This window comes from Aphelocoma coerulescens, chromosome 8, assembly GCF_041296385.1.
Source record: "Aphelocoma coerulescens isolate FSJ_1873_10779 chromosome 8, UR_Acoe_1.0, whole genome shotgun sequence".
NCBI lineage: Eukaryota > Metazoa > Chordata > Aves > Passeriformes > Corvidae > Aphelocoma > Aphelocoma coerulescens.
In genome coordinates, this window is record NC_091022.1 from 32,266,696 (window position 1) to 32,293,837 (window position 27,142).

Genomic DNA, 27,142 nt, shown 5'->3' on the forward strand with positions numbered 1-27,142 from the left:
AGGAGAAAAAAAAAAGGGGGGGATTAAAGAACACTGGTAAAACACCAATGAGGCCAATATCCTTAGTGAAGAGCAAGTGCTTGAAGTGAGTTTCCTGAATCACATACTTGACTAATGTAGTTAAACCTTCACCAATTACTTTTAATTCCAATGGATCTACGCATAGAAGCGTTTTTCAGAAACCAGAGTCTCTGAAACACGAATGTGCTGTTTGAGAGTGAAAGGAGCTACAATTCAACATGGGACATTCCTTTTTCATCATCCTCCTCTCACTGAGAGCTGCTGGTAGGACCTGCACACACGAGGCTGATTCCATGGGCGGCTTCAGATGGGATCTCTGGGGAGAAATCCTTCCCTGTGAAGGTGGGCAGGCCCTGGAATAGAATTCCCAGAGCAGCTGTGGCTGCCCTGGATCCCTGAAGTGTCCCAGGCCAGGTTGGACGGGGCTTGGAGCAGCCTGGGACAGTGGAAGGTGTCCCTGCCCATGGCTGGGGGTGGAATGAGATGGACTTTAAGGTCCCTCCCAACCCAAACCACCCTGAGATTGCTGAGGTTGGAAGAGACCCGGAAGATCATGAAGCCCCAACCACCCCCAGCACCCCACGAGGCTGCAGTGCCACTGCAAACTGGGCTAACGGGGAAAGGAAAAAACAATAAAATGACGTAAAAGCGCCTTTTCATTTGCGGTTCCTCGTGTGTCCGCGTGCAGCACCCCGAGTGGGGCGGTCCGGGCTGGCCGCCGGGACACTCGGAGCGGTCCGGGTCTCCATTTCGGCTCCGCGGGGCGGGAAATGGCGGCGCCGACGTTGGGCCGGCTCCGCCCGCGGGGCCCCGCGCGGCTCCGCCCGTGAGGCAGGCGGGCGGGCGGCTCCGGCTGCGGCTCCTGCTCCGGCTGCGGGCGGCTCTAGCTCGGCTCCGGCTCGGCCCCGGCCCCGCTCGGGCTGTGTCGGGGATGGCGGCGGCTCGGCGGGCGCGGGCGGGCGGTGGCGGCGCGGGGCCGGGGTTCGGGCGGGCGGCCGAGCCGGCGCCGCTTGTGCCGCAGGGGCTGCTGCGGTTGGCGCGGCGCAGCGGGCAGCTCAACCTGGCGGGACGCGGCCTCACCCACGGTGCGTGAGCCGGAGCCGCCCGCGGGGCCCTCCCGCCCCGCACCTCGCCGGCGCTGCTGCCGGGGAGCCCCCGGGACACCGCGGGGCTCGGGCTGCGGGCAGCGCGTCCGGGCGGGGCGGGAGCGGCTCCCGGGAAGCGCCATCTGCTCGCAATCGACTCACTTTTGTCTGTTTCTGGCATGTTTCCGTCGGCTTGTTGTCAGCCCTGCAAAAGCGTGTCTTGAACACAATGGACTGCAGGGTGACTATAGGGATGTGTGTATTGTATGTGTGTATGTATGTACATATGTATGTATATATGTATTTATGTACACACATACACATGCATGTATACATCCACATAGATATATCTGTCTCTGTATATGGTTGGAACTAGACGATCATTAAGGTCCCTTCCAACCCACTCTATGATTTTATATATGGAAAGCACGCTGATAGTGGAAGCTTGCAGCGAACACCTGCGGGGTTCAGCTGACGCCTGTGTTTGTGCTGCAGTGCCCGAGCACGTGTGGAGGATTAACCTGGACGTCCCGGAGGAAGCCCAGCAGAACCTGTCCTTCGGAGCTGCCGATCGCTGGTGGGAGCAGACGGACCTGACCAAGCTGATCCTGGCCTCCAACAAGCTGCAGAGCCTCTCGGAGGATGTGCAGCTGCTGCCTGCCCTCACCATGCTGGATGTGAGTACAAGGATCCCTTGGTACTCTGGCGGTACTTCCACGTAGGAGGTGGGAAAACGTTGGCCTGGATCTTTGTTTTCCATTTTCCGTTTCCCTGGTGTATTCTTTCACAAGGGCCTGGAGTGCCAGGACAAGGGGGAATGGCTTCCCACTGCCAGAGGACAGGGACAGATGGGATACTGGGGAGGAATTGTTCCCTGTGAGGGTGGGGAGGCCTGGGAAAAAGCCATGCAAGGTACAGATTAGTAACTGTATTCTAAAACCTCTCTTTTCCAGGTACATGACAATCAACTGACATCACTCCCTTCTGCTTTAGGGCAACTTGAAAATCTCCAGAAACTCGATGTCAGGTAAGGCCATGGTACAGAATAAACGTGAGAAATACTACAGTGACTTTCAGATGTGAGTGAGAGATGGCAGGACATCAACCTTTCTTTCAAAACATTAATTCCAGGTTACTCACTGTAGAGTATTATTAGATATTATATACTATGTATGTTATATTATGTTATGTTGTATTATATTATCAGTTTTGGTTCAAAACTGGTGGCCTTGTATTTGTTGAAATTGTTTTCACTGATGTTCAAAGTCCCATTTGCAAAGTCACAGTGATATTCTGAATAATCATACACAAAATATCTTCATTTATTTGCTTCAGTCTGGCAGTTCTGAGGATAAAATATTTCCAGTCATGAATAATGCACATTGTAAATAACTGTGTAGATCTTGTTTGTGCTGGAAGGTTCAAAATCTTCTGTTTACTGGGGTAATTTTGTAAATTTGTGCACAAGGAGAGGTTATGCTGCCACTGCGTGTGAGAAATACATAAACAAAAAAAACCCCAGGATCTATCTGGAATGTTTTAAATTCAGGGTAGGATTAAAAGTCTTCTTGACCAAGTAAGTAAAGATAGTTAATTGCTCCCAGGAGCCAGGTTTTCCTTACAGGTGGCAGTGTCCTGACCAGCAGGCTGTGGGACACAAATGTTCTGTGTGCAGTCACATTCCTAAAAACTCCTGAGTGTTCGTCCTTTCCCTTTGTGTTCCATGTTTCCACCCCAGCCACAACAAACTGAGGAGCCTCCCTGAGGAGCTGCTGCAGCTGCCCCATCTGAGGAGCCTCCTGGTGCAGCACAACGAGCTGAGCCTCCTGCCCGAGAGGCTGGGGCAGCTCCTCACCTTGGAGGAGCTGGTAAAGCACAACTTCAAACCTATTTCTTTGTTTGGAAAGGATTTACCCATGTTTCCCCACTGCCAGTTAAAAGATCCTGTGGATTCTCAGTGGCAGAACTTTGTGAATATTCCAGTGACTGTTCTAATGTCAGTTATTGCATGGTGGGGTTTGTTTTTAGTTTGTTCTTGGTTTGACAAGTATTTTGGGAAGGCTGAAATCCCTGGTGATCTGTCAGCCCTGGGAGATTGTTTCTTCTCTCACACTTGTGCCAGTTGTCAGCCATCTAATTTTACTGTTCTGCCACTAATTAACTTTGCACTAGCAGCACTCCTGGGATGTTCTCAGACGTCTCTCATCTCTCTCTCTGTTTCAATCTGCAGGATGTGTCCAACAACCAGCTCACAGCCATTCCCACCAGTTGTGCTCTGCTGGTGAACTTGGTGCGGCTCAATTTGGCCTGTAACCAGCTCAAGGAGCTGCCTGCAGATCTCAGTGCCATGAAAAGTAAATCACTTTCCTCGAGTTACTAAATGCCAAACAGCCAGTGATGTGCTTATGTTCAGCAATACAGTGCAGGGTTTTAAAATACATCCTTGAGGAGTTACTGCTTTCTCAAGAAAATCACAGTTGTTGGCAAAATGTTGTTGCCTTTATTTCAAACTAAACCCCAGGATAATTATGCTGCTGTAGAAAGGTATTTTTGTTTTCTCCTCTTTCTGTCACTGCATGTTTAACTCCACAGGCTTGAGACAGCTGGACTGTACCAAAAATTACCTGGAAACGGTACCTTCTAAACTAGCAACCATGGCATCCCTGGAGCAGCTTTACCTGAGGAAAAACAAACTGCGTTCCTTGCCAGAGTTTCCCTCCTGCAAGTTACTGAAGGTGAGCTGGGAATGGCTGCTCTGCTGGAGATGCATCTGCTGTGAACTTTGAAATAGTGACAGTTACTTTGAGCACAAGCTTTTGTGAGGTGCTATGATCAGAACCAGATGACAACTCTGTGTTTAGAGCTCTGTTTAATGCATCCCCACGTGCACCTTCTCTTAGTGTCCTCATTATTCAGCCTTTTGAAAGATGAGTTTGCACAACTTTCCAGATTTGGAAAATAAAAAGTATTTAGGAGAGGAATGGCTGAAAGCTGGATCTAATATTGCCTGCAACAGTTACTTTTTATCTCTGGGAACTTTTTCTGGATAAATTCACTTTGTTCATTATGGTTTTTTTCTTTGTAACTACAGAGAAAAAACACTGTTCTTCCTTTTAACATAATCAGGTTATATCCAGGTATTTTGTAGGCAGATGAAAGGGAATCAAGATCTCCATATTCTCCACATCATCATACTGATGACTGCTGGTGTCATGATTTAGGAGAGAAGTTATAAAGTAATTTGGCCACAGTAGTGGTGCTCTTTGTTCCCATAGGAATTACACGCTGGGGAGAATCAGATTGAAATCCTGAATGCAGAGAATCTAAAACAGCTGAGCTCCCTGTGCGTGCTGGAGCTCAGGGACAACAAGATCAAGGCAGTGCCTGAGGAGATCACGGTGCTGCAGAAGCTGGAGAGACTCGACCTGGCCAACAATGACATCAGTAGGTAATAGTGGCACCTGGGCTGGGGCTGGGTGGTGGCAGCTCCTCCTTCCTGGGGGCAGGGCGGTTAAGGAATGACTCAGTCAAAAAATGAAGGAACCCTCTGTATGTTGTGGGATTGCTGTGATCAAACTGGGACTTCTTAAATATTCTGTGTTCTGCCTGTGACTTACATGTGACATGGAAGCACTGTGAGGAGCAGCTGAGGAAGTTGGGGAAGAGTCAAGCCCGAGGAGCAGCTGAGGGAGCTGGAAAGGGGCTCAGCCTGGAGCAAAGGAGGCTCCGGGGGGACCTTGTGGCTCTGCACAAGTCCCTGACAGGAGGGGGCAGCCGGGGGGGTCGGGCTCTGCTGGCAGGGAACAGGGACAGGAGGAGAGGGAACGGCCTCAGGCTGGGCCAGGGGAGGCTCAGGGTGGACAGCAGCAGGAATTTCTGCATGGAAAGGATGGTCAGGCCTTGGCAGGGGCTGCCCAGGGAGGTTTGGAGTGCCCATCCCTGGGGGGCTGAAGGTGGCACTCAGGGCTCTGGGCTGGGGACAAGGCAGGGATCAGGCACAGGTTGGACCCAGTGGTCTGGGAGGGCTTTTCCAACTTAAATGAATCTGGGATCCTGAATCTTCTTTGAACCTGAGCTTCAGAGTCCTGTCTGCCCAACCATTGCATGTTCTTTAACAGTTGGTTTGGAGCTGCTTTGGAATCAGTTGTTTCCCTCTGCAGGTTGCCTTACACACTGGGGAACCTCCCTCAGCTGAAATTCCTGGCACTGGAGGGAAATCCTTTGAGAACCATTCGGAGAGACCTGCTGCAAGTAAGCACTGGGGCTTGGTTGTGTGTGAACATTTGTGCAGGAAGGACCTGGAGCTGCTGGAGAGAGTCCAGAGGAGGCACCAGAATGATCAGGGAGATGGAGCAGCTCTTCTGGGAGGAAAGGCTGGGAGAGCTGGGATTGTTCAGCCTGGAGAGGAGAAGCTTTGGGGTGACCTCAGTGTGGCCTTGCAGGGCCTGAAGAGCTTTCAGGAGAGCTGGAGAGGGACTTTGGTCAAGGGATGGAGTGACAGGACAAGGGGCAGGGATAGATGGGGTATTAGGAAGGAATTGTTCCCTGGGAGGGTGGGCAGGCCCTGGCACAGGGTGCCCAGAGCAGCTGTGGCTGCCCCTGGATCCCTGGCAGTGCCCAAGGCCAGGCTGGACATTGGGGCTTGGAGCAGCCTGGGACAGTGGGAGGTGGCCCTGCCCATGGAACAGGGGTGGGATGGGATGGGCTTTAATATCTTGTCTTAATTAAGGATGTAGGATTCAGTTGTCTGTTCTCTTGTAGGGAGGCAGCAGAAGGAGGGTGTGAGTTGTTCCTGAGAAAAGGAGTCCTCAGGGCAGCAGGGAGGCTGGAGCGTGGGCACTGCTCGTGCTGCAGAATTCCCTGTTACTTTTTCCCTCTCAGGCCCCTCTCCTCAGTGCTGCTGTACATTCCTACTTCTGCACCTTTGCCAGGCTTGTAAAATCAATGTTCCCAAAGCACTGGGATGCTCCAAAAATAAGCAGCACTGACAAGTCTGTGTTGCAATGAAATCTGTAACATCTGTCAGGAGGGGGAAACCCTCATGCGCCTGACTGAGGGAGCAGAGTGTGCACTGAGTTAATGAGCACTTGTCCAAAGTGCTCCTGGAAAGGAGTCTGAGTCAGGGCTGCTGGAGTCCTGCTGTTCCCTGGATTACTGAGGATTTGCTGCTTCAGCTGGAATTGTCACTGCTGGGCTGTATTTGCCACCTGGAGCAAAGGCCAGGCACGAGGAGGCCGTCGGGCCGTGTTCTGTTTGCGCTGCCTGGATCCATCACCAACACTAAACCCACGGGGCTGCAATTTTCTGTGCCTGGCTGGATTTTTCACACTTGGTTTAGAGGAGCAATTGATGGAGGAGCTTTAGGGCTCCCCAGGTACTGCTTAGAGCAGGTGGATACTGAGATAAAGGGCTGGGGTGAGTGCAGTGGAGCAGCAGATTCTTGTCTTCTCCAGCCCTGCCCAGCTCACCTTCTCTTCCTCCGGTCTCTCATTCCAGTCCCAACCCCATTCCTGGTTCTTGATGAATTTCCAGTTATTTGTGTTAAATCCTGGTCTGCTTTTGTTACCTCCCGTGCCATCGCTTGGCTCTGGAGCTTTGCCTTGCTCTCTGCTTTCCTCTCCATGTGTGTGTTACTGAGATTTGAGTTTGACCTTCACCCTTCCCTCACAGCTTCCCAGCTTGTTCCCTGTTGGCTTCCCTTGCCATGCTCAGCACAGCCCCACCTCTCCCTGCCTGTCTCCTTGTGACAGTTCCTTCCTTTCCAACATCCACGTTGCCTTCATCCCTCTGTGTTCATCCAGTCTCATAGGCTGTGTCAGCTGGAATGAGAAATGTTCATTCACATCCAGCACTTTAGGTTAGTCCCTGGTTCTGAAACCTGTAAAATCATACCCCAAACCTGCCTTTCCCCTAAAACAAACAGTCCAGAGGAGATTGGGCTTCACTACTCACAGGTTATGCACGTGGCAACTGTGTCTCACCACTGGAAGTTGCTGTGAGAGGACTGAGGGAAATCTTTGGAGCTGTTAAAAATCCCTGCAAGTTCTGCCAATTGCTGTGATTTTCCCAGAGTTTATAATTTGGGCCATAAAAAAGTAGCAGAACAATGAGCAGTCGGCTTCACTGACAAACTGTAGATGTCTTCTCCATAGCAAATTGTGCTGGAGCTTTTTTAAAGGGAAAATTAAGCTCATGGGAGCTTTTTTCCTTGCTTTTGGAAGTGACAAAACTCTTCACATAAGGAGCTACAAAAGTGGAGCCTGAGGCTGTCGTTTAGGATCAGAAATTTTCAGCTGGAATAAATAAAATTCCAGCTAAGCAAGTTCCCAGGCTGCTGTGGAGGAGGGTTTTGCTGTGGGGTTTTCAGTGAAATTTTTAGTCAGGAGTGCTGCGGGATCCACCTGTGTGCTGGAATTGTCCCTCTGCATTGTCCCTCCAGCTGTACAAACACTGCTGAGTGACTTGGGTTTTGTTTCTTTTTTAAAGAAAGGAACCCAGGAACTGCTGAAATACCTGAGAAGCAAAATCCAAGGTATGTTGCTTTCTTCTGCTGCATTTTAAAGAGAATATTCTAAGAAATTAAAATAAATTAGAATTTAGGATGTGCAGTTGTTTAAATCCAGGTCCCCCCAGTTATCCTGCAATAATGATTTCCTTTACTCAACAATTTGCTGTGATATTTCTGTTTCTTTTTCTTATCCTGTTAGCTAATACTGAATAATAAACATTCTTAATTGAGGATTATCATTTACAAACCCAATCTCTGGATGTTCAGCCTCTGTATTTCGAAGGGGCCTCAACAGATGGCTCAGCTGCCCTTGCCAGTGGTGTGAGTGTTCCTTTCCCAGGGGGTCTCTGCACTGGCCAGAGGATGGCAGCATTAATCAGCCTCAAAAATTCCTTCCAGATGTCCTCTTCCGTGGAAATGTGCCCTGTGAACTTGACAGGAGTTCATGGGATGCTCAGTGTGGTGAACTCCCAGCAGGGAATACCACTGTGGAGAACACAATTAACTCATGTCTTGCATGTCCAGCAGTGCTCGTGGTTTTCCCCTGCCTCTTAGGGCATCCGTGGAGCTAAAACAGTGCCACTCCTGTTTCTGGAGAGATGTAAATTGGAAAATTCCTCTCTTTTTAGCCTCTTTCTGCCCCTTTTGCCCTTCCTTAACTACTTGTGGTTGGGCACAGTTGTTAGTAGGCTTTTATTCCTGGATGCTGCTGAGTTTCCAGAAGAGTTTTGCTGGATTCCTTTGAGTGGAAGTTGGATTTATGGAATGGTTGGACTCGCCCTGCTCAGCTGGGTGGGAATTCCCCTTTCAGGTGTGCAGGAGCTTTTTCATGTGGATTGTGGGGAGTAATCAGAAGGAACTTCATAGAGGGGGGTTGGTAAATACTAATGCTTTAACTGGAGTTGTGGTCAGATGTGCTGGTGTGGATAAAGCTGCTCTATATCATCATTTCCAGTCAGAATTCCCTTTTTTCAGGGAATTTCAGATTTTTTGTAGTTTCCAGCTCCCTACCCCATGGAGCAGAGCCTCACAGAGCAGCTGCCACCAGCACACCTCCAGTGCTTCCTCCCCTGCTTTGCAAAGTCCAGGTCAATCCTTCTCCCTCCCACGCCCTAAAAGAACCCCCAAATCCAAGGTGGAAAAACCCCTTTATAAGGAAATGATGGAAATAATACGAATCTGATGGTCTTCGGTTGAGCCAGAGTAGAGCAGGATTAGAGGGGGATGGTGGCAGCTGCCTGGGGCCACTCAGAGCAGCTCATCTGTGTCACTGCACCCCTCTGGTGTCCCCAGATGATGGACCTGGCCCCAATGAAGAGGCTCCTGTGACAGCCATGACTCTTCCCAGCCAGTCCACGGTCAACACCCATGCCATAACCACGCTGAAATTACTGGAATACAGGTATTTGGGAATAGTACCCATTCCTGAAGTTGTGAGAACACTGTCCTGTTTCATGCTTGTGGGTTTTTTCCCCACCTTCATTATACACCAAGCTGGCCACAAACCCTGCTGCATGGGGGCATTTCCCCCTTTAATTCCTGTGCTTGGGAATAGGCAGATTTGGACTGTGGGGTTGGAACTATTTTTTTGTATTATCAAATATCCTGCAATAACTCACTGAAGTGCTGAATCCCAGCAGGTGCTTTTAGTACCTTTGAAACTCTCTATGATTTTCATTAAGTCCCAGAACATCTTGTAGTAGAGGACTGTCTGCTCAGTTACTCCTTAGATGGACCTGGAATGGTTGGGAAAGGGAAAAAAATCCTGTTTGGTGACACTGTGGACATGGGGCAGTGGTGGGAGCTTTCTGCAGCTGTTACCTGTTTGTTCTACTCCTAATTTTCTCTAAAAGGGGGCAGAAACGCGCTGCTAATTAGCAGGCAGTGGTTAATTGGTGTCACTCCTGTCCCAGTGACAAGCAGGCTGCCGAGATCCCTGCCGCCGTGTTCGATGCCGTGGGCACCAATCCCGTGGCCACCGTGAACTTCAGCAAGAACCAGCTCCGGGAGATCCCCCCAAGGTACTGCTGGGAAGGGCATTCCCAGCTGGGATTTGCTCTTCTGCCTTTGTTTCAGCATCCTCTTCTCCCCCTGAGCTGTTGGGGCTCTGTGAGCACACAAACCCGAGCGTGAGGAGGCACCAGTGCCACCCTCGTGTGCAGGGGGGCTGTGCGGTCACTGGTGCCAGCCACAGCCAAGGAAAAGCTTTCCCTGGCACTGCTGGGAAGAAATCATCCCTCTGTGTTAGCAGGGAGGTTGCTGTGTCTCTGGGAGCCCAAAAACTCATCCACACTGATTTTTGAGGACACCATCACCCTTGTGGGGGTGATTTATTGCCAGGTTGGGTGAACATTGAACCTCTGGCACAGACAGCTTGGAGAGGTGCCATCCCCGAGGGAAAAAAGGCTTCTAGAGACTCAGTTTTGGGAGCTGCTGCTTGTGCACCCTGTGCTTTGTCACTTTTTGTGTGAGAGGCTGCTGCTTTCCTTGGGATAGGAGTGGGGGAGTGTGCAGCTGCCTCAGAATTCCATGCCGATCCAGACAAGAGACAGGAGTGTCTTCTCATTTAATTGCTTTTTGTTTTAGGGCTAAACCAGAGATTCTGTTTGAGGGACTCACCAGGGAACTTCTTGAGCTGTTAAAACCTTTACACCAAAGCATGTTAATACAATAGATGACCTTCCACAAGCAGCAGCAGCAGATACTTCTGCAATTTGTAACAGCACCACAGTGAGCAGAAACAAAAGATGGGAGAAAAATAGGAATTTCTGTCAGGTTTTTTTGGCTGCAGAAGAAGGTGGGTAAAGTCTGTGTTAAAACACTTCCGTGGCAGGAGGTGGCAGTGATGTCACTTGTGCTATGGTCTCTGCAATAGCTCCTGACTGCATTTACTGAGGAGGCTTTGGTAGCATCATCTGAGAGAGAAATCAGTGAGAGAAAGTGCAGTCTGATAAGTGTAGATAAACGATTTGAGCTTTGCCTTACCCCAAGTGTAAGGCTGGAGGAGCAGCAGCTCCCACAGGTGGCATCCCATGATCTTCCCAAAATCCCTTCAGAAAAGCCAAGAAACACAACATGTCCTTGATTTGTGGAATAAACCAGGGGTTTTAATAACTGAGAATGCAGCCCTGAGCTTCCATAATGGAAGCATCTTCCTTTTGTGCTTCAGGCTTGTGGAGCTGAAGGACTCCGTTTGTGATGTCAGCCTGGGCTTCAACAAGATCTCCTCCATTTCCTCAGAGCTGTGCCTGCTCCATAAACTGACACATTTGGATCTCAGGTTGGTGATGTGTGTGTGTTGCACTTCCTTCCCTGGGATCTTCTTTCCCTGCCTCCCAATGCCAGCCATCTGTTCCAGTGGGATGGCAGCACTGAAATCATCTCTCACTCCCAAAACGCCTCCATGGCAGAGCCGGAATAGGACGTGGCCTGAATTTGGGCCTTGCTTAAAAAGCAATGGACCTGTTCTGAGACTTGTTGGAGGAGAGATCCTGCCTCAGTCAGGAAAGGGTTCTGAGATGTTGCTACTTCAAAACGCTCCCACCACCCCCCAGAAGAAAACCACACCAGAAAATCCTGGGAATTAGTATGGGGAAGGTGCAGATTTTGTTGCACTGCCAGAAACAGAGGCAAGAGCCAGTTCCTTGTTGTCACCTTGCCTCCTCTGACTCCTGAGAAATACTCCCAGCATTGTTTAGATCAGGACTAGCTCAGTGCATGGATTTTGGGGAGGTTTAGAGTGACCTGACTGATTCACTTTGGCTCCAGGATCTGTGCGCTTTGATAAGCTTTCCTCTGGGAACAAGGAGCTGAATTTCAGGCACGTTTGTGGAGTTGGTGGGTGCTTGGGAATCTTTAGAGGACAGGCTCTGAGGGTCCTGGCAGAAATGGGAAGCCATGGCATGCTCCTGCCCCCGTTATGGGGCAGGGAACTTGCCCCAGACTGTGTAGCTGGTCAGCGTGATCAATATGTTCTGTCCTGGGGATTCTCAGCCAAAAGCCCGACTAAGTTTAGTGATTGTTGTTTTGTGTCTTCCTTTGATAACAGGAACAATGTTCTGACAGCCTTGCCCGAGGGGATGGAGGCACTGAAAAGGCTGCACACAATAAATCTTGCTTTTAATAGGTGAGCAACTGTAGGTTTTTTTAATACAACAATAAAAAGAGCTGGGCTCAGTTTGACACAATTTTCCTGTGGTGTGAGAACAAGGAGCCACTTCAACCAGCTGGGGGCTCCTGTTTTGAATGCCCTGTTTCTGACCATCCCTCCTTTGTCTTCCTGAAGATTTAAGGTGTTCCCCAGTGTCCTCTATCACCTGCCAGCCCTGGAGACCATCCTGCTCAGCAACAACCAGGTGGGATCCATCGACCCTGTGCAGCTGAAGGGGATGGACAAGCTGGGAACGCTGGACCTGCAGAACAATGACCTCCTCCAGGTGCCCCCAGAGCTGGGCAACTGTGAGAACCTCAGGTGTGTGGGGTCATGGGGCCCTGGTTATAAACACATGTTCTGTGTGGATTCTTCAGGGAATGTTTGCTAGAGGAAAAAGCACCCATTGTCAGGGCATTGGGTTTGCCCAAAAAGGGTCACTGACCATTTGTACAACAGGGCAGTTTCTTCCATAATTTCTTCCCTAATTTCTCAGTATTGCAGGGAATTGGAGGAGTTGTTTCATCATTTAAAGCTGATGTTGAGGGTCTGTTGGTTGTGTGAAGCTCATGGTGGAGCTTTGGGGAGTCACATTTCCTGTGCTCCCAGTCACGCTGCTGGTGCACTGCCCGTTGAGCAGGGAGGTTGGATCAGCTGACCCCACTGCTCCCTTCCAGCCTGAGCCACTCTGGCCTTCTGTTTCTATATTCCAGAAGTTCTTTTCTCACTCCTCCTGGTAGAGGCTGAAGGAGTGGGGTGTGTGCTACACCCCCACTGATTTATCAGCATAAATTAAAATTCAGCTGTCTCCAAAGCTCAGCTGCTGTGAACGAGGGAAGCAGAGACCCAAACTCCTTCAGCAGGACAGAAGAGGAATTACTCAGGAATTTCAAAGGCCTCAGAAATCTGTATGCAGTGGATGAGTGCGTGGGTACAGGAGTTTTTATCCCAGTAACTAATCCCTGTTTGCAGGAGCCTGCTGCTGGAAGGGAACCCATTCCGTACGCCCCGCGCCGCCGTCCTGGCCAAGGGCACGGCTGCCGTGCTGGAATACCTGCGGAGCCGCATTCCCACCTGAGCCCTGGGCATTCCACCTGAGCCCTGGGCATTCCACCTGAGCCCTGGGCATTCCCACCTCAGCCCTGGGCCCTGGCCTGGCCTTGCCACCTGAGCCTGGCCGAGGGCACGGCTGCACTGCTGGAATACCTGCGGAGCTGCATTCCCGCCTGGGCACCGCAGGACGAGCCAGGTATCCCTGTCCCACCAGCACCCCTGGGCTCCACTGCCTCCATTCCTCCTCCATCCTCCTCCTGCTCCTGGCTGGGAGCCTGCCCGGCCATGAGCCTTTGTTGCAGTGTTAAGAACCCAACCTGTGAAACATTCCCTGCCCGCTGCATGTTCCAGCAGGGGTTTCAGCATCCCACACCCTGTTTACACTGTTTGTAATAAAGGACAGCATGGAAAGCTGCCTTCAGCACAGCCGTGGTGCTTCCTGCAGCTGAGCTGGGGTCAAAAAGAGTTGGCACCATCAGAACGTTGGGGCCAAAGGCAGAAGGGAACACTGTGGGTTTTGTATCCCTTTTTTATCTTGTTTCACTGCTGTCCCCAGAACTGCCCCCGGTGCGAGTGTGGTCGAGTACTGGAGCTGTGAGGTGGTGAGAGGTGCCCCAGGGGTGAGAAAGGGGCTGGTGTTGGCAGCTGCAGCGAGACAATAAATGTTCCCCTTGGATGTCTGCTCTGGGTCCTTCAAGCTGTAACTGAGCTTTGTAGACAGGAACATTGGGAACTTCTCTTGTTCAAACACACTTCCAACTGTCCTGCAGGTGCTACCTTTAATGTAATAGTGCTGCCCTGTGGGTGGGGACTCCATCACCTTCCAGTGCCTGAAAACCCCTTCCATGGAGAAATTCCTGCTGCTGTCCACCCTGCTCCTGCCCTGGCCCAGCCTGAGGCCGTTCCCTCTCCTCCTGTCCCTGTTCCCTGGCAGCAGAGCCCGACCCCCCCGGCTGCCCCCTCCTGTCAGGGACTTGTGCAGAGCCACAAGGTCCCCCCTGAGCCTCCTTTGCTCCAGGCTCAGCCCCTTTCCCAGCTCCCTCAGCCTCTCCTGGGGCTCCAGCCCCTTTCCCGGCTCCCTCAGGAATTCTCCTGGGGCTCCAGCCCCTTCCCAGCTCCGTTCCTTGCCCTGGACACGCTCCAGCCCCTCAGGGTCTCTCTTGCAGACCTGGACACAGCCCTGGAGGGAGGTTCTGTAGCACAGCAGGATTTAATACAGTTCCACAGTAAAATTCCCAGGTTTTGAATGTGTCCAGATGAACACAAAGTACACTGAGCTCACCCTCAGCTCTCCAGGTGTGGGAATTGCCTTCCAGCTGCAGCAGGGATGGCTCAGGGGGCTCAGGCCCAGCTGCACCTGCCCGTGGTCCCCAAGGAGGGGACCAGAACCTGGTCCTGGCTGGGAGGGAAATGGGAGGCACTGACCTGTCTGGGAAAGGGTTTGGGGGAGCAGGAATGGGAAGGACAGGATCTGTCCTGTGGGAAATACGTGGCAGTGCCCGTGTGCAGTGACAGCAGGGGCCACCTGGAGCTCCAGGGGCACTTCTGCAGCTCCTTGGATGGATGATGGAACTGCTGCTGCCCTCACCCCTGCCCCCTTTTGTTTCCATACATTTGTCCTTCCATACATTTGCCCCAAAAGCAGCCAACCCTGAGTTTTCTTCCCCATTTCCATCACTCCCTTCCCATATTTGATGTCTCCCAGTGGCTGCAGCTGGACCAGGGCAGTCCCACTTGGGAGTTGCCCAATTTTCCAGGCTCATTCCCAGCGGGATGGGGGGAGCAGCCCCCCCTTCCCCTCCCTCTGCATCCTCCTTTCTGCCAGGAAAAAAACCACCCACAAGCCTTTACAATAAGGTGACGTTTTTATTATTTATACAATAAAGAGACTTTTTAATGTTATTCAAAACACTTTTTTTTTTCTGAAATACTGAAAAAGGTGGGTACAGCAAAGCCGAAAATGGCTCTGCTGCACTGCACAGCGTCGGTTCAGTCCCTGGGCTCCCTCTGCACAGAAGCATCTGCAAAATGCAGTAACCCCACACGCACGGGCCAGGCCCTCCAGGGCACGGGGAGGGGACAACCTGCATGTGCCAAGGGACAGGAGCTGATTGCACTCAATCAATAGATTTAAAATAGAATTTTGAAGTACCTTTTTGCACATAAAATGAAGCAGCTTTCAAGTTCAGTAAGTCTTTATACTGCAAAAAACATGAAGTACATTCACAATCTATGTTAATAAAGTAGTAAATATTTCCTCATTCAGCTTTATTTACATGGATACTGGAATTTAACTGAAAAGTACAGTCATCTGGAATATAGCAATCTTTGAACACATACAAAAATGACCATTTCTGTATATAATTTAAGCTCAAAATCACAATTATCTCAAAATATTAATTACAATACAGCCATCTCCATCATAATTAAACATGTCTTTTATAAAATGGTAAAATCTTTACTAAAGGAAGCTGTTGGTTCTGAACTGGATACAGTACTCACAGGTAGAAAACCGAAGTGATGAGCGAGTGCCCTGCCCGGGGAAGGGGAGGGAGGGAGGGAAGGGACACGGCCACCGCCACCCGAGAGAGACACAGAAAGGCCATGGAGTCAGTCAGCCACTTCCACTAAATCAGCTGGAAGCAGCCAGGGAGAGGATTGGCAAAAAGCTTTTTGGGTGGGTTTTTTGTGTTTTTTTTTTTGGTCTGAAATTCCACGATTTGCAAATGGCGCCTTTGGGATTGGGTGGTGGTGGTGCCCCGCGGGCCTGGCCCCGCTGCCACCACGGCTGTGCCCGCCCGTGGCTCCGGGGCCAGGCCAGCTCCCCATGGATCTGCATCCATGGATCCGTATCCTATCCAAACTACTGCCCGGAAAGTTGTATGGGCGCGGGATGGGATGGCCCTGCCCTGCCCTGCGTGCCGGGAACGCCGCCGGGCTCTGTGCGCTTCCACGGGGAACGGGGAGGGACAGGGCGCGGGCAGGGAGCTGCAGCTGCACACAACATCCCCAGTTTCCTTTGGAAATTCTAACTGTGAAATCCCACCAGTTCACAGAATCACACGCTGGGAGGGACCTCTGCAGAGCATCCAGTCCAACCCATCCAGGTGGGTTTGGGATGTCTCCAAAGAGGGAAACCCCACGCCCGTCCCGGGCAGCTGTTCAGGGCTCTGCCACCTCCATGGGAAGAAGTTCTCCCTGTGCTGAGGTGGGACTTGCTGTGTTTATTTATGTCCAAACCCTGCCACGGTGGGTGGTGACCCCGCAGCTCTGTCACCCCCTGTGCCATTGTGTGGGACCTGTCCCCAACCCTGCTGCGGTGGGACAGGCCCTGCCTGGCCAGGGGGTGACGGAGCCCCCGAGGCCCAGCAGGGCTGTGCTGAAGGGCAGCACAGCCCCATTCCCATCCCTCATCCACGGGCAGCTCCCGGGAATAAACACCCTGATCCTCCCTAGGAGCCGGGGCCTCCCCTGACAGCTGCACTCAGCTGATCCCGATGTGTGGGGTTCGTTTCTCCTGGTTTTGCATTCCCTGTCCTTGCAGTCCCCTCCGAGCTATGTACACAGTCTGTACAGAAGCATTTCTGCTTGCATAACAATTCAATGCTAAATTACAGCAGAGAGGGTGCACAGGATCCCAGAATGGGCTGGCTGGGAGGGACCTCAGAGCCCATCCCATCCCAACCCCTGCCATGGGCAGGGACACCTCCCACTGTCCCAGGCTGCTCCAAGCCCCAATGTCCAGCCTGGCCTTGGGCACTGCCAGGGATCCAGGGGCAGCCACAGCTGCTCTGGGCACCCTGTGCCAGGACCTCCCCACCCCCCCAGCCAGGAATTCCTTCCCAATCTCCCATCCATCCCTGCCCTCTGGCACTGGGAAGCCATTCCCTGTGTCCTGGCCCTCCATCCCCTGTCCCCAGTCCCTCTCCAGCTCTCCTGGAACCCCTTTAGGCACTGGAAAGGGCTTTAACCAAGCAACATCTTTATACTCCAAGTGCTCACTACCAACAGCAAACCAACCTCCTGGGCATTTCCTACTCAGATTTTTCCTGGATTTCCTTGGCTCTGCTCTCAGCTGCCCCATTCACCCTCAGCCTTGTCCTGCCTGCTCCCTGCGTGGAGCCCCCTGTCCCCTCCCAGGGCTGGCACTGCCACCAAACACAGATGCAGACGTGGATGTGTTAAAAAATACCTTGGAAAACATGAAACCGGATTCGAGGATGTTAAATGGTCGCTGTTGGGAACAACTGGCTGAGAACTCTCCTGGTTTGCCATCACCTGGGTAGGAACTGTGAGCTGGCACTGGGAAAATGGGAAATTATTAGGAGTGGAGGGTCCTGGAGGCTTCCCTGTGTCTGCAGCTCCCCCGATCCCACGGGCAGAGAGGGAAGGTTTGGGAATTCTTAGAGAAGTGGAACATCCTGGGCGTGCCCGTGGGCTGTGGCTGCACCCTTGGATGTGGGATTCGGGTGGGAATGGTGCCGGTGATCCCGGAGCCAGCTGTCCCTCAGCCCCTGGCCATTGCTCAAGGGCAGTGGGATCCCCTGAAAACACCTGCAGGGGGCTTTCCCTGGGTTTTCCCATATTGCTGTCAGGGATACCCAAGCTGGACCCCGGAACCCCAGAAGCAGCAGCAGCTGGGCACGGTCTGGGTTTTGGGATTCCCCGCTGGGAACAGCCCCAGGACCTGGACACCAGGGCTCATCCCACTGACCCTGTGCTGGGAATGCTCCTCCCAGGCTGGCTCAGGGGCACCTGCTGCTCCCTGGGATGTGTCAGCTCTGACTCCTGTGCCCATCCCTCTCAAGGACTCCAATCAAGGATCCCAGAAAGCCTCACCCACGGGAATATCCCGAGCAGGGCCCAGCAGGGCCTGGAGCAGGGGGGGAAATACACAACAATGTAAATGGGGAATCTGAAATGAAAAATTAAAGCGTAAAATTAGCAGCAACAAAAGGAGTTTTACTGCCACCATCACAACCTTCCTCCATCCGTGAGCCAAACCTGCCTGTCCTCGGTGTTCTCCTGTAGTGTGTGCACATGGAATCGAGGGAAGAGCCAAAGCAAAGGGAGTTAACTCATTCCAGAGGGAGTTAACCCATTCCAGAGGGAGTTGGAATCATAGAACCATGGAATGGGCTGGGTTGGGAGGGACCTTGAAGCTCATCTTGTTTAACCCCTGCCATGGGCAGGGACGCCTTCCACTGGCCCAGGCTGCTCCAAGCCCTGTCCAACCTGGCCCATTCCAGAGGGAGTTCACCCATTCCAGAGGGAGTTCACCCATTCCAGAGGGAGTTATCCCATTCCCACGTGGGTTCCCTGTCCCGAGGTCCCAGAGTTACAATTGGAGAAGTCTCTCACCCTGTATAGTGAATTGTTCCTGATCCCTACGGAGCCAGCTATACACACGGCATATGTACAGGTATTTTCATAAGGCATAGAATATCTTTGCATTGAAAATAAATGAACATTATTAAATTTAATTTAATATATACTTTCTTTGAGGTGTTTATGAAAATATTTTCTTCTCTATACTTTCGTATGCGACATGATAGAAATATTTCATGGGAAGTACAGGTTAATATATTTCATCTTTATAAAGGCATATACAACTTTGAGGCAGTGTTTCTGATGGACAGCAGAATTCCTAAAGGATTTGTATGTGCTTCTGTGTTTTGAAATCATATGAAATTGACTTTTAAGAAGGAACTTGGTTAAAAAAACGCACCAATGCACAGCCAGAGGCTGACAAGTAAAACTAATACGGAGCCACATGAACAATATATTTATAGAGTTAATTCTTATATTTTCTCCCGATGATTGGTACTAACATAGAGTATTATACATTTGGCACTACTGTTTGCCATTGGTCCAGCAATTGGCAAAAAATTGGTTTCCTATGTATAAATCTGTTTGAACATTAGATCTGGCTAGACATATTTACTATTTATAAAAAAATATTTAGACAGTAAGCTCACGTTGGATAACTAAGTCTACTGTGTTCTGGAAACTCTTCAGTAGGAGCACAGCCTTCTCGTGTTCCAGGTGTACAAAGCTGTGTCCATTGGCCTGCAGCAGGGAAAACACAGGGAAAGAGGCTTTAGTGGCTTGGTTTTGGGGGGAAAAAGGGATATTTGGCAATTAAAAGCAAGGCTGAGATAAAGGATGAACATCCGAGGGTTTCCCATGAACACAAAGCACACATTTCTCTTGTCCTCTGTGGGATGGCTCAGGGCTGGGCTGGGTGCTCCAAGGAATGATTTCATTCCCACTGAAATCATGTTGTGACTCTGGGAGGGCTCTGGGGTCTGACCAGGACCTGCCTAAAGCCTTAATACAATAAAAGATCTTTATCTTTGCTCTGGGAAAGAGGAATACAAATTCCAGGCAGGGAAAACCCCAAAGACGACTGTGCCAAAAGGAGGCGTTCACGGAATCCTAGGCTGCTGGGGGTTGGGAAGGACCTCAAGGATTTGGAAGATCCAGAGGGAGATCATGGGGCAGGCTGTGACACAGGGGACAATCCCTGCCCTGGGAGGGATTGAGTTTGACACCAGCCAGGTGGGCACCTGTGGGCAAAAAGTGCTTTGGGGACCCCTGCTGGAAATCAATATTAAACTCCCCTAAAAGCACAACTGGCGGTTCAGTCCCGCTGCAAACACCACCACTGTATCTTTAGGATGAGCTCAGATCCCAGGAATCCCAAGGCATCCCTACCTGGAGGATCTTGTCTCCGGGCTGGAGCAGGCTGGAGGCGGGGCCGTCAGGCTGAACCCTAGTAACAAAGATACCCTATAAGTCAGAAGTAACACAGGTTAGGATGCTTTCTCCAAGAACTACATCCCAAAAAACAGGGGGCTCCCTAACTGGGGCCTGGAGATGGGTGAACGCCAAACTGGTTTAATCTGTTTGCAATCAAACACCAGTTTGGGGGTGGAGCAGCTCTCTGGGACCTTCAGCACTTAGGGGTGGTTGTAAACTGAAATCCCACATCACAAAGGAAGTCCAGTGTGAACAGGGCAAGAGCCACGGGTTATCAGCAGGGTGATTAACATGGGGCAAGTGTTAATTATTATTAGAATAATGTGTATCATAATCTGTACTGACATCTTTGCTTTCCCCAGGAAACACAGCTTTAACTTCATGATTTGCCAAACATTCTCCGTATTTATGGAAGTTCTCACTGTTTCTGCTACCCAGATCCAGAATTATCCAAGAACATCAACTCCAGGAATGTGTTCAAGGCCTCCTTTTCCAACAAACTCCAGTCAGTCCCGTGGCACCAAACACAAATCCATGGGTGTAAGACTCCACTTCCCAATCCTACACCCCTGGGAGCTGGGACTCACCACATCTTGGAGTTTTTCCAGGCTTCCTTTTATTGCAAATAGATTTATCTGAAAGGTGCAGTTCCCAGAATGAATCCTGAGTGTCCCTGACCACCACCAGGTGTCAGTTTTAATTCCCAGTTCAGAACACAACTGCTGCTGTGGGGTCTGTAAGGATCCAGGGATTTCCAGGCTGGTTTTATTTGACACAGCAGCTACAAACCCTGGAATTTCAGCCTCCAGGGATGATATCGTGCTTTAGGGTTCCCTCTAATTAGTTTAGTAAAAGTTTAATCAGGGTCTAAGGCGACTCTTAAAAAGGGAGAGAGGCAATTCTCCAGAAAACAGCCCCAAAAATTATCTTATCCAGGGAATATGGGTCAGACACTCATGGGATTGATGCTTGATTCCCTCATCTTCTTCAACTGGGGGAAAAAAAAGCAAACACCACTCTGCTAAAACAAAAAACCCAAACAACAAAAAAATCCAAGTATAGGGAAAAAACTTTCAATTATCCCAACAGAAGGGCACAAACATCCCCCTCACGTTCTCTGCCTCCACTCTGTGAGCTCTCAAACAAGGAGCAGGGAGAGAGGAATTTCCAACTTACCTTATCTGAGGGTTTGAACGGATTCCCTTGTCCACTTATTCCACCACTGATACTAAACCCAAGGCCAGGATTCTTCTCTATCCTCACACAAAACTGGGTTAGAAAAACAGGGATGTCAGCACTAAACCCCTGCCCAAGCCACGGCGCCTCCTTCCCTCACATCCCACTCCACTGGATGAGCTGAGCCCCTGCACTCCACAAAACAGGAAAAGCCACTGGAATGTTGCTGTCAGCTGGAAGTGCTGGCAGGATTTTCCCAGGCTGCAGTGGTACCACAACATTCCCTGTGGTCCACGGATTTTTGCATGGATTTTAAGGTTTAATAAAATAAAACTAAAACCCTTTAGACCTGTGAAAGAGAAGTTCATCCTGGCCAAGTTTTTCACCTAAGCACTGGGATAAACCCATCAGTGAGGCTTCATCTGGGGCAGTTTTATTTTCCCAGGAGGAGCCAGACGTGCAGCACCCCTGGGACAAAGCCAAGGGATAAAACACTCCGGGATCTCTGGAGCACTGCCAGGATGTGGCAGCCTGCACCGAGCACCCACCTCTCCTGCCACAGCAAACAGGGCTGAGCCTCCTCTCTTAGTCAGGGTGGCTCCAAAGAGCATTGAGGAATTGGATATAAAGTAAAAATGAGCTCAGAGGAGCTTTATGGCAGTGCCCTGAGCTGGTCTGAGCACATCCTCCCCCAGCAGGTTCTGATCATCAGGGACATGGGACAGGAGCTGCTCCCGGGGCTCCACCAACACTTCCCGCAGGAGGAAGGGTTAGGGATGGCTCTGCACCTTGTTCTGCTTCTCAGGGCCTCACACAGGCCCTGCAGGGTCATTAAGGACAAACGTAATGGGGACAGGAGCAGGGAATGAGGAAACTCCCCAGTGCCTGTGCCAGGCTGGGGCACTGGGGCTGCAGCTGGGCTGTGCTGGGCAGGTCTGAGCAGAGCCCTGCTGGCACTGAACTGGGCCACTGGGAAAGGGCAGGAGCTGCAAATTAATTCAGTCTGACCCGGGGGTGCCAGCTCTGCTCAGGGACCTCAGTTCCAAACGCTGTCACTGGGTCAGTGTGGGAGAAAATGGGTGTTGGTGGCTGGTGCTGGGGAAAGGATGGACCCAGCCTGCCCCCAGCCCAGCCAGAGCTCCCCCAGTCCGATGCCAGCTCCCCTGGGCTGCCCAGCTCAGCTGCCCCGCTCCTGCCCGAGCTTCCCCTCTCCCGTGGACACCTTGGGAAAGCCGGGAATGTCCGTGCCCAGGAGCTGCCGTGCCCCCGTGTCTCACCTGCTCCTGGTAGGCGTCCGTGCTGCGCTGGCCCTTGGTCTGGATGAGGCACCGCTGGGGCTGGGGGGCCCGGGAGCTCTGGGAGGACGGGATCTGGATGGGCAGGGGGGGCTGGTACTGCTGGATGGTGACCTTGTTCATGCCGCCCTCGTACTGCTGCTCCCGGCTCCGGTGCTGCAGGCTCTGGGATCCCATCAGGGTCTGGATGTGGCTACCTGCCTGTGGGAACCATCCCGTTAGGAACAGCCAATTCCCGCAGCTTCCAGAGCCGGCTGCAATCCTCCCCAGCCCCAGCACAGCCTTTGGAGCTGGGAAAACCAGGATTCTTACATTTCTCATCCCAATTTCTTGCAGCTCAGAGGATAAACAGCTCGTCTGTCAGAGCCAGCTCCGTCCCACACCATCAGCTCACCTTCCTCCCCCTCCTGTGCCTGAGAGGCATCTCTGGGAGCAATAGCTTTTGTTTCCCATCTTCCAGGAATTCTCCTGGGGATCTCTGGCTGCACTGCCCTGTGAAGCCAAGGGTTGCTGCTTCTGCAGCTGCCTTGGATAAAAGCTTGGAGCAGCAGGGAGATCCTTGGGATCGTTACACACAGCAGGTGCCAGTGTGACATCGTGGCTTCCACCTCGTGCCACTCACTCCTGGGACTTCAGGGATGGGGAGGATGGATCTCCTGACAATGATCCCTGTGATTATCCTGGCTCATCCCTGCAGCTCCTCCTCCGACACAGTTTGTGAGGATTCTCCATTCTCCAGCTTTATGGCCAGAGCAGCCCAACCCAGCAGCTCCTGAGCCCATGAGCCGAGCTGGGCTCGGAGGGGCAGCCAGGAACTCCAAGCACTGGAATTCAACATCCACCACCACAGAACCACCAGGAACGAGACCCTTTTGCAGGGAGTTTATCAGCAAATGGGCTGTGCCTGGGCAGGGCTGGGCAGGAGCCATCCCACCACTCGTGCTTTATATGGACTGAACAACATCCCTGGGATGACAGCTCGGGATGAGACCCTGCCCAGCCCTCCGTGCCCGCAGCAGAGCAGAACGCACAGAGGGGCACCACGAAAACAGCGCCCTTAACTCACAGCACCTCTTGCTTTAAGCCTTGAAACACCCCAGGTGTTGCCCAAAGCTGTCCTGCTGCATCCAGGGCGGGCTCAGGCTGAGCCTGGCACCCCTTACCTTCTTGGTGACGGTGTCGGGGGGCACGTCCCGCCGGCCCAGCGGGTACGGGGTCCAGGGGCTGCCCACGGCCACCTCGTCCTGCCCGTTGTCCAGGAGGCTGCTCTGCTGCGACGGGGTCTGTTCACAAAGGCAGGGCAGCCTTTAGTCACCAGCACAAACCCCTCCACTCTCAGTCACAACAACCCAGCAAGTGCAGTGCACAATGCCCAGTCTGCCCAGTATCCCACCAACACAGCACCACTGTGGGACTCTCTGCAAGCAGGAGAGCTCGAGAGGGTCAGGGCAGAAGTAATGAGAATAATGAATGACGAGGGAGAAGAGAAAATCCGTTTAACGGGACTCGTTACTTTCAGAGCAACAGATTTGGGCAAAATTCCAATGTTTAAACAGTCTGCTGTCAATTCTGCAGTTAGAACTTTCTCACTGCTCATTCTGGCAGCAGAAACTTTTGCAGGAGGGATGTGCCACCAAGGAAAATGAGCTGTTTGTGTTTTCTGCAGCAAACATCCCCTGCTGGCAGTGCTGAGCTGGGGCTGGCTCCGTGTGCAGCTCCCAGAACCTCCTGGCCTGTGCCAAGGATGTTTTTTGTACAATATTAACCTGGAATTCAGTGTTTGCCTCAACATGAATGGTCACAACACACAGGGAAAGCTTCCTAAATGCTCATAATTCCCTTTTTTCTCCTGTTCCACATTTCCTCCTGGTCACTTTGCCCCTGGTTGTTTCCCTCCTTTTTTCAGGACTTTGGAGGGGGTCTGGACTTTTCCTGCCCCATCCTGATTTTCCTTTATCTGTCTCTCTATTTCTCTATCATCACTGGGAGTTTTCCTAACACCTTTTGGATGTCAGGCTTCCCAAAATTCCAGCATTGTCCTGCCACTGAGAGCACATGGTGCAGTGTAGTGCTCATTGAGCTCTGATTAATGGGAATCTGCAAAGGAACAAAAAATATCTGTTCTTCCCCTCTGCCATTCCAACAATTTCTTCTCCAGCTTAGACTTAAAAAAAATCAGGATACACTTCTCTAGATGGCTGAAGAATAAATCAAATTTGCTTTGAAATGGGAAAGCTGAAGATTTTTCCATTAAAAACTGTTTTTCAACAGAAGTTTAAAAGTAATTCGAAGGGAATTATGATTTAAATCACATCTCGGAGGTGAAGTGAAAAAAATCCAACCCTGATTATTTAAAATAGAAGGAAACTTTCATTGTATTTTTTTCATCATTCAAGGAATCTTCCAGAAAAATCATGGCAGTTGTGATTTTCCTTCTATTAAAAACCACTGGAAAAGCATTTCCCCTGTTTAAAGCCCAAGATCTCCTTGCAGAGCTTTCTTTACCCCCATTAAAATGGAAAAAGGAGCCATTCCCTCCAGAGCTGTCCTGGGAATCTGCTCACATCAATTCCTGGAGCTGGGGGCCCTCCCCAGGCTCATTCCAGAGGGAACCTCTGCTCCCGTCCTCACTGTTATTCCCAAGGAAGGTGGGAATTCCCATCCTGGGAATGGGTTGCACCAAACCACGAACTTTCCACTGGGAGCTGGGTGCCAGAAATGGAAAGGATCCCTCTGGAATTGCTGGGCCTGGTCTGCAGAGGGGACTCTGCACTCCAGAGGGAAAAGGGAAAACACAGAGGGAGCTCCCAGCTTCCTCAGTGAACAGGGAAATCCCGGGATTTCATTTGCTGCAGCACAAGGAATTTGTCCCCTTGCAGTAGTGGCCATTTTCTGAGCTGGGACAGGCTGCAACCCAGCTCCACTTCCATGAAATCTGGGGAAAAGAGGAAAAGCAGCACTTCCCACATTTTCCACCAGGAGCAGGTTGAGGCCATGAACATTTGCAGTGTAATTCATTGTTGAAGTTGATTTCCTGACAGCCAGACCTCACTCATTACTCTCCTGAATCCAGGCCACGGAAGGAGGGAGGGGAAGAGGCAAAGACTGAACTGCTGTGGCCTGGATTCTTTAGGAAATGCAAGTTCTGTGGAAGGTGTGAAGCAATAAAATTCAGCAATACTACACATACACAGTATTTTTCCAACAATAATTTCCCCCTGCAGTGATCTTTCCCAACAATAATTCTCCCAAACAGTACAGCAAGAGAACAACACCTCAATGCAGTTCAGCATCACAGTTTCTATGGATATGGAGCAATGGAATGCTGGTGGAATAGAAAAGCAGAATAATCCCCATCAGACCACACCCCAAAATGTATCATGGAGCAGATTCCTGAATTTCCTCAGACATCCATAATTAATATCCATATTCACCTACAGCCTAAAATCCTGCCAGTGCCATCAAACACCTCATTCCTAACATGTGGGGGGAACCAGCAACATTCTTTGGGGTTGATGCCCAATGGATTTTTTCCAAGGACTCTTGACAAGTACCTGAGCAGACAAACAAGTTCTTGGGAAGCAAAGACAACACTGGAATGTCGTCCCTGCACACCCAGCACACACATCCAGGCGGGATCCCCGCGGAGCCTCCCGCCCCACAACAGAGCAGCACAGACCGAGAGCAAGACGGGAGCCTGGGGACAGTGGGGGGACATGGGATGGAGGTGACAGAGTATGGAGGGTCAGGAACAGCGGGAAAGGCCTACACTGCTCCCTGTGTGCTGCCATCCTGTCCTGGATTGCCGGGAATTCCGGCTGGAGCATGTGTGGGATCAGCGAGCGGAGCAGGGCCGAGGCTGGGCTCTGGCCAGCCTGCACAGCCAGCTCCTGCTGCTGCTTAATTATCCTGCTCTCCTCAAATCCTTGGATCTGAGCTCTGAACCGGCCTGGAACCCTCCTTTGGGGATTGCTGGCCAGGCTGCTCCGGCCTGGGCGGGTGCCAGGGGCCAGCCTGGCAGTGCCCAGCACAGCTGATCCCATTGGCACACAAGGATCTGGGCTCTGCTGCCCTTTAATTACTCACAGAGCTGCTGCTGATTTGTCCCCTCAGCTCCTGTGCCAGGGCAGGGAGAGGCTGAGCCATGCCCGTCCCTCTGACACAGAAAATCCTGAAGGAATGGCCCTCTCTGCCTTGCCCTGTGTGCCTCTCCCTTCAAATACTTGTTGGGAATACACAGTTTTGTATGTCTCTACTTGTCAACAATGTATTGATACTAAATAGAAGATAAACAGTAAATAAATGAGGAAAATATTCTCTTTTTTAGGTGTTACTCAAAGTTTAAAATGGGTTTGGGTGTGGTAACGTGTTCAAACCCCACCAGGTCTTACAGCACACCCACTTAATGCTCAGATATTAAAATACCTGTCTCCTGGAGCCTGTTTAACATTCCACACCCATTTTTTCCAGGATCAAACAGTCCCAGAGCAAACCAGGTTCCCCACGGAGCAAACGACAGCCCCAGTGTGTGTGAGGAGAGCAGGAAAGCAGGAATGACAGCCAGGGAGCTCTGGAATCCAAAAAGCAAGGCCACCAAGGGGCAAAACTGCACCCCTGCCAGCCTTGCTTTTTGGACTGGGCATTGTAAAAGCATGAGGAGTCGGCAGAAGCTAAACCAGGAGGAAGCAAGGATCATTAATTAACCGGGAATGCCGGGAATGCTGGCTAGCCCATACTTACTTTCGGTAGAGGTAGCTCTTGAAGCATTTGGTTTTCAAATTTAGATTTAGGCTGCAAGTTTAAAGTCATGCTTCGGCCGGCATGCATGGCTGAAACCCCTCCAGAGTGCAGCATGCCAAGGCTAACTGTGTGGTGTTTGTAAGCAGCGCTCTGAGTAGAGGAAACAACCACGGGACACATATGAACACACATGCTCAGAATTAAGTCTCACACATACATGGTTAAGTTCACAGAGTTTTAGTTTAAGCCAACAAACAGTACCGAGTATCAATAGCTCCTCCAGGCATGCACTGGTCACACAAAGCGAGTACATTGCTCCTCGTACAGAGAATGGGCACCAGAGAGGACTTCC

The 27,142-nt window shown here is 51.2% G+C and overlaps 2 protein-coding genes across 4 annotated transcripts in view; one reads left to right on the forward strand and one right to left on the reverse strand.

Moving 5' to 3' along the window:
• Positions 1 to 797: 797 nt before the first annotated feature.
• LRRC40 (leucine rich repeat containing 40) lies at positions 798 to 13,493 on the forward strand. The gene is made up of 15 exons (XM_069023688.1): positions 798 to 1,106; positions 1,602 to 1,783; positions 2,060 to 2,133; positions 2,845 to 2,974; positions 3,337 to 3,460; positions 3,699 to 3,841; positions 4,382 to 4,554; positions 5,267 to 5,357; positions 7,593 to 7,638; positions 8,908 to 9,016; positions 9,528 to 9,635; positions 10,784 to 10,894; positions 11,663 to 11,740; positions 11,900 to 12,085; positions 12,737 to 13,493. Exons 1-15 carry the CDS (start codon positions 953 to 955, stop codon positions 12,840 to 12,842), a joined length of 1,815 nt encoding a protein of 604 aa, XP_068879789.1. The 5' UTR covers positions 798 to 952; the 3' UTR covers positions 12,843 to 13,493.
• Positions 13,494 to 18,778: 5,285 nt separating this feature from the next.
• LRRC7 (leucine rich repeat containing 7) overlaps positions 18,779 to 27,142 on the reverse strand; it is a 165,337-nt gene continuing 156,973 nt past the window's right edge. For all 3 annotated transcript variants that reach the window (XM_069023689.1, XM_069023692.1, XM_069023690.1), the window contains 6 exons: positions 26,791 to 26,940; positions 23,214 to 23,333; positions 22,033 to 22,251; positions 20,756 to 20,848; positions 19,535 to 19,609; positions 18,779 to 18,886 (listed from right to left, as the gene is read on the reverse strand). In XM_069023689.1, coding sequence (XP_068879790.1) covers positions 18,779 to 18,886; positions 19,535 to 19,609; positions 20,756 to 20,848; positions 22,033 to 22,251; positions 23,214 to 23,333; positions 26,791 to 26,940 — 765 coding nt within the window. The remainder of the gene's footprint in view (positions 18,887 to 19,534; positions 19,610 to 20,755; positions 20,849 to 22,032; positions 22,252 to 23,213; positions 23,334 to 26,790; positions 26,941 to 27,142) is intronic.

Coding starts and splice junctions, on each gene's coding strand:
- LRRC40 (XM_069023688.1), top strand. CDS start 953: ATGGCGGCGGCTCGGCGGGCGCGGGCGGGCGGTGGCGGCGCGGGGCCG. Junction 2,134..2,844: donor CTCCAGAAACTCGATGTCAG/GTAAGGCCATGG, acceptor TTTCCACCCCAG/CCACAACAAACTGAGGAGCC. Junction 10,895..11,662: donor CTGACACATTTGGATCTCAG/GTTGGTGATGTG, acceptor CTTTGATAACAG/GAACAATGTTCTGACAGCCT.